This window comes from Bos mutus, unplaced genomic scaffold (genome assembly GCF_027580195.1).
Source record: "Bos mutus isolate GX-2022 unplaced genomic scaffold, NWIPB_WYAK_1.1 CTG254, whole genome shotgun sequence".
Taxonomy (NCBI): Eukaryota; Metazoa; Chordata; class Mammalia; order Artiodactyla; family Bovidae; genus Bos; species Bos mutus.
This window is the reverse complement of record NW_027219758.1, coordinates 60,963-67,533: the sequence shown is the minus strand read 5'-3', so window position 1 is coordinate 67,533 and position 6,571 is coordinate 60,963. Positions and strand designations below refer to the sequence as shown.

The window sequence follows — 6,571 nt, the reverse complement described above, 5'->3', positions numbered from 1 at the left end:
AACTCTTTGCGACCTCACGGACTGTAGCATACCAGGCTCCTCTGTCCATGGGATTTTTCAGGCAAAGGTACTGGAGTGGGTTTGCCATTTCCCTCTCCAGAGGATCTTCCCCACCCAGGGATCAAACCCGGGTCTCCCACATTGCAGGCAGACACTTTACTGTCTGAGCCACCAGGGAAGCCCCATTTCAAATGGGGAGATTGTGGCCTGAAGATCATGGCCACTCTCTGATCCATAGATGGTGATAAATATCTCTGGACACTTGTTTATGGACTGAGGATATCAAGTGTCCGAGAACCTGGCATTTGAAGAAGAGGACTTTAGATGAACTTGTGACAAGCACAAAGCATGCTGATTTAATTTTTTTTTTAAACTTCCAAGGAGTCACTGGGCTTCCCAGGTGGCTTAGTGGGAAAGAATCTGCTTGCTAAGCAGGAGACAAGAGTTTGATCCTTGGATCAGAAAGACTGCCTGGAGAAGAAAATGGCAACCCACTGCAGTATTCTTGCCTGGGAAATCCCATGGACAAGCAGCCTGGTGGGCTCCAGTCTGTGGGGCCACAAAGAATAGAACATGGCTTAGTGACTAAACAGCAAGGAGTAACTACTGCAGAAGAGGTCTGCACTGATGAGAAGGATTGGAAAAGCCATCACAGGCATACTCACCACCTTCCCTTCTGCCTCACAGCCCCAGGGACATCATGGACAGCATAGTCACAGTGTCAGGAATGAAGACCATGTATGTTCCCGAAAACACGGCTCCTTTCTACTGCTGCCAATACTGAGTGCCCAATCTGTTAGAAGCAGAGACCTATGCCAAGCCCTGAGTGTGGCACCCCTCTTTTGAGATAAAAATCAGAAACACATGATGCAACAGTTATATCAGACCCCTTCAATGTTGGGCGGCACAGCAGTTCATCCTCACTGAAACCAATAGATTGAAAAGGAATTTTTCTTCCCAAGACTCATTATCCTAGGATGTGTCATCTTTCAATAGTTTAAAGGGCATTTTGTTCTTTAAATAATAAGCCATACAATACTCCCTCAGAAGGAATACACTCACTCCACAGCAATGAAAGTTTGACATGGCCATGGCAAATAATGAATGGTCTTAACCGATTATCTCCTGTCAGGACTCAGTTGGCTTGATTGGACTTATGGATGGCAACCTGACCACACAGCCAAGTCACCAGCTCAGAAAATGATTTGGCTGCATTGGTGCACCGTCCTCCATGATACGCTGTAGGTAATGAACCGATGAGAACATAAGTTACAGCGTCCCTAACAGCATGGGATCGTGGGTCTGGAAACAAAGATGTTATAGCAGAATTGATCGTTATCATTACATCCTGTGACCAATTTTCTGATTTTATGTCTCCTATTCCTATCATATTAGGCTCTCTGGATTGTAGGATGAGCATCCTAGAGGGCAAATATTTGCACTAGCAGCTGAATTAGTGTTTTGAGAAACTGGGATCTTTGACTACTTCACACCAACAGACTGGCAGACAGGAAGGACTTCGTGTGCCAGTTAAGGTGATCAACTCTGATTTGCTTAAGAAATTAGGGGTACCCATGCACAACGGAACCAGGAAAAATATATATGAAACACAGGGGTTCATATGGCATCTTTAGAACTTCTGTGCCCAGTGTAATGCTACCACCAGTGGGAAACTGCACAAACTATTAATATACATTAACAAAGACGGGGCAATTAATTTCTCAGTAATCATGCAGACTAAAATTTATGTCACTACACCCATAAGTAATCAGTGGAGCTAAAGTGCACGCTGAACATAAAAGGACTGTGCTTAAATGATCATGTTAAAATGTTCAACCAGGAGTGTTTGGATGTTTCATACAAAAATAAACACATTTTTTATCATACAAATCAACAATTTATCCAAAGGATTTGAAAACATGCATCTACATAAAAATATGCATAAAGATATTTATGGCTGATTTATTCATAATTGTTAAAATTGTGAAGCAACCAAGATGTCCTTCAGTAGGTGAATGGATAAATAAACTGTGGTACATCCAGACAAAGGAATGTTATTCAAAGCTAAAAAGAAATGGGCTATTAGCTCTGAAAAGACACAGAGGAACCTTAGACGCATGTTACTAAGTGAAAAAAGACAACCAGAAAAAGCTACATACTATATAATTACAACTCTATGACATTCTGGAAAAGGCAAAACATCAGAGACGATCAGAAAATCCATGTTTGCCATGGGTGAGGGCAGTAGGGATGAGATGAATAGACAGAGCAGAAAGAATCCTTAGGGCAGTGAAAATACTCTGTGCAGAAGTGCAATGAGGGATTAAGTCATTACAAATTTGACCAGAATCACAGAATGCACAGTACCTAGAGTGAAACCTAAGGTAAATTATGGACATTGCGTGATTAAGATACATCGATGAAGATTCATCTATTGGAACAAGTGCACCATTTTGGTGAGTGGTGTTGATAACTGGGAGGTTATGAATCTGTGATAGTAAGGGTATAAGACCAAAGCTCTGCATCTCCCTCTCAATTTTGTTGTAAATCTAAAACTTCTCTAAAAAATAAAGCCTTTCAAAACATGCCCAACCATATAAATGTAACACTGTAAAGATAATAATAAGTTCATTTTACGGACAGTTTAAAACCAAAACACTTTAACCAAGCAACATATTATATTTAACTTTGGTTCAAAGTGGAGGAAAAAATTTACACAGTGTTTATACTATTTGTATAGTTTGTGTCTCTCAAGATAGCCCCAAATCCTCAATATTAGGGAGAAATGAGATGAAATTATGATTTTAAAGTGCTTTATTTTTCATCTCTATTGACAAAGCATTTTATGTTCAAAGACAATGGGTAATTTCTATCTCCCTTTTAGAATTAGACCATTAAAATATTTATGAGATATCTACTACATGCAAGTCAAAACAGGAAAATATCTGTTTTCAAGGAGGAAATAAAACATCAGCAAACTGAGTGACAAAGGACAAAGGTTCCTCTGCCTATTGATACTGAATCATTGTACGAGCCTTGATTTTAAATGTCCTACATCTGTACCCTTATGGCAGAAATTGAAGAAGAACTAAAGAGCCTCTTGATGAAAGTGAAAGAGGAGAGTGAAAAAGCTGGCTTAAACCTCAACATTCAGAAAACTAAGATCACGGCATCTGGTCCCATCATTTCATGGCAGATAGATGGGGAAACACTGGAAACAGTGGCTGACTTTATTCTTTGGGGCTTCAAAATCACTGCAGATAGTGATTGCAGCCATGAAATTAAAAGATGCTTACTCCTTGTAAGGAAAGTTATGACCAACTTAGATAGCATATTGAAAAGCAGAGACATTACTTTGCCAACAAAGGTCCATCTAGTCAAGGCTATGGTTTTTCCAGTAGTCATGTATGGATGTGAGAGTTGGACTATAAAGAAAGCTGAGAGCCAAAGAATTGATGCTTTTGCCAGTCCAGGTTCGATGCATGATGCTGGATGCTTGGGGCTGGTGCACTGGGACGGCCCAGAGGGATGGTATGGGGAGGGAGGAGGGAGGAGGGAGGAGGGTTCGGGATGGGGAACACATGTATACCTGTGGCGGATTCATTTTGATATTTGGCAAAACTAATACAATTATGTAAAGTTTAAAAATAAAATAAAATTAGAGAAAAAAAAAATTGATGCTTTTGAACTGTGTTGTTGGAGAAGACTCTTGAGAGTCCCTTGGACTGCAGGAGATCCAACCAGTCCATCCTAAAGGAGATCAACCCTGGGTGTTCTTTGGAAGGACTGATGTTGAATCTGAAACTCCAATAATCTGGCCACCTGATGCAAAAAGCTGACTCATTTGAAAAGACCAATACAATATTGTAAAGTAATTAGCCTCCATTTAAAATAAATAAATTTAAATTAAAAAAAAAAAGGAAAAGACCCTGATGCTGGGAAAGATTGAGGGCAGGAGGAGAAAGGACGACAGAGGATGAGATGGCTGGATGGCATCACCGCCTCGATGGACATGAGTTTGGGTAGACTCCGGGAGTTGGTGATGGACAGGGAGGCCTGACTGCTGCGGTCCATGGGGTTGCAAAGAGGTGGACACGACTGAGTGACTGAAATGAACTGAAATCTATACCCAGCATATCTTTAGTAACAACATCATTCTTATTTTTTATTCAAATACATCTTTTCAGTTATTTTTCTCAAAGCATTTTTTACCTCCCAATTCCTCAAGCTGTAGATCAGTGGGTTTAGCATAGGGATCACCACAGTATAGAAAACTGAGGCAAATTTGTCTTTATCTAGTGAGTGGCTTGACTTGGGCTGCAGATACATAAAACTGAGGGTCCCATAATACATAGTAATAGAAAACAGGTGAGAGGCGCAGGTAGAAAAGGCTTTCTGTCTCCCTACAGTAGAATGGATCCTTATGATGGCAAAGACGATGAACGCATAGGATATGAGAACTATGAGAAGGGAACAGAAGACATTGAATCCTGCAATGGCTAATAACATCAGCTCTTTGACTCGCGTATCAGAGCAGGCCAGAGCAATCAAAGGAACATCATCACAGTAGAACTGGTTGATGACATTAGGGCCACAGAAAGCCATGTGGAATGTAGCCACTGCTTGTATGAATCCCACCAGGAATCCATAAGTATAAGAGCTGGTGACCATTTGGATGCAGAGTTTTCTAGGCATAAGAACTACATAGAGTAAAGGGTGGCATATTGCCACATACCGATCATAAGCCATGACAGATAGCATTAGTAATTCCCAAACTGAAAATGTGATAAAGCTGCACACTTGAGTGGCACATGCATAAAATGACATGCTTTTAATTTCACGAAAAGTGTTTACAAGGGTGTTTGGTGTGATGGTGGAGGAACCATAAAAATCCACAAAAGCCAGATGACAGAGGAAAAAATACATGGGTGTGTGAAGTTGAGGACTCACTTGTATTAGCACAATCAAACCAAGATTACCCAGGACAGTAATCAAGTAGATCAACAATAAAACACAAAAGAAAATGAGCTGAAGCTCTGGGTTATCCGTGAGGCCTAAGAGGATGAACTCAGTAACTGCTGAATGATTGCTTTCTGCCATGAAACAAACAGTTCTACAGTAAATTCCACCAGAGCACACAATCTGAATAATCTTGACTCCGTAAGGAATGATTAACTGTAAGAAGGTATCTCTGGCTCTCCAGGATGTTATGCTTAATTCAGTTAAAGTTGAATCTTGATAAGCGTTCTGAATTATGTGTAGATTTACTTGTGAATTTACTGTAAAAAATATGGCAGAAATTCCACTAAGAAGCTGTAAAAGAAGAAAGGGAAAATTTCAATTAAAATTTTATAATCAATAAAATAGCAAAGCCTGTGTTGTACTTTTATTTAAAGGAAAAAAAAACATTCAGAATATAAAATTTCTTTGATAGTAAATACATTAACATAATTTCTTAAGTTGTAAATTTCTTTCACAGAACTCATTTGATCATTTCACAAGAATATTAAAAATTAGAAAAATCAAGCATGGAAAGTGTAAGTCCAAAATCAAAATACTAAGAGTATGTATCTTTAGGGAACCAGTTTGGTATAATATTAAAATTTTCTTCATTTTGTTTATCTTTATATTCTATTTTTTCAGTACATACATAATATTGATATTTAGGAAAACTGCATTGTGAAACTTTCTAGGTATCTTTTGGGAAAATACACATCAGTGAACAATTTTCCAGATTGTAAAATGTTTTCAAATAATTAAGATATATGTTTTTAAGCTCTATCTTGAAGTATTAAATGGTCCCAAGTGAATACCATTTGGACAGCATTTAGAAGAACTTCATTTCACAGAAGATTGATACAGACCCAAGGTGGATTCTCAATGCTCAAGAACTGGTACAACTGAATTTGTTCCCATCCTTTCTTAACAGGGCAGAGGATAAGTTAATACGATTTTTATTTATCACTGTATTGTCTCAGGTTACTTCACATGCACCTTAAAACATGACAAAATAAACATAAGAGCTCCTCCCATGTTAAATTTGGGTTGACATCCCCTTGAAAACTTATCTTGATTATTCCTTTCTCTTTCTGTTCCCATCACCAATTTTCAACCAAACTTTTTGGAACAGGTATCTGTCCCCAATTTCTCAAATATATTTATAACTATTTTCAGTTGCTAAGTTGTATCTGAATCTTTGTGATCCCATGGACTGCAACATGCCAGGCATCCCTGTCCTTCACTCTCTCCAAGAATTTGCTCAAATTCATGTCCTTTGAGTCATTGATGTCATCCAAACATCTCATCCTATCTCATCCTCTTCTCCTCCTGTCCTCAATCTTTCCCAGCACCAGGGTCTTTATCAATGAGGCTGCTCTTCACATCAGGTGGCCAAAGTATTGCAGCTTCAACTTCAGCATCAGTCCTTCCAGTGAATATTCAGGGTTGATTTCCTTTAGGATTGACTGGTTTGATCTCCTTGCAGTCTAAGGGACTCTCAAGAGTCTTCTCCAGCAAAACACTTTGAAGCATAAATTCTTTGGTGCTCAACCTTCTTTATGGTCAAACTCTC

At 39.0% G+C, this 6,571-nt stretch overlaps 1 protein-coding gene across 1 annotated transcript; it reads right to left on the bottom strand.

Annotated features, from left to right (window-relative positions):
• Positions 1 to 4,158: 4,158 nt before the first annotated feature.
• On the bottom strand, positions 4,159 to 5,100 carry LOC102287294 (olfactory receptor 5AL1). The gene has a single exon (XM_005908382.2). It carries the CDS (start codon positions 5,098 to 5,100, stop codon positions 4,159 to 4,161), a length of 942 nt encoding a protein of 313 aa, XP_005908444.2.
• Between the last annotated feature and the right edge of the window lie 1,471 nt (positions 5,101 to 6,571).

Excerpts from the sequence above, each read along its gene's own strand:
- LOC102287294 (XM_005908382.2), bottom strand. The coding sequence starts at position 5,100 with ATGGCAGAAAGCAATCATTCAGCAGTTACTGAGTTCATCCTCTTAGGC.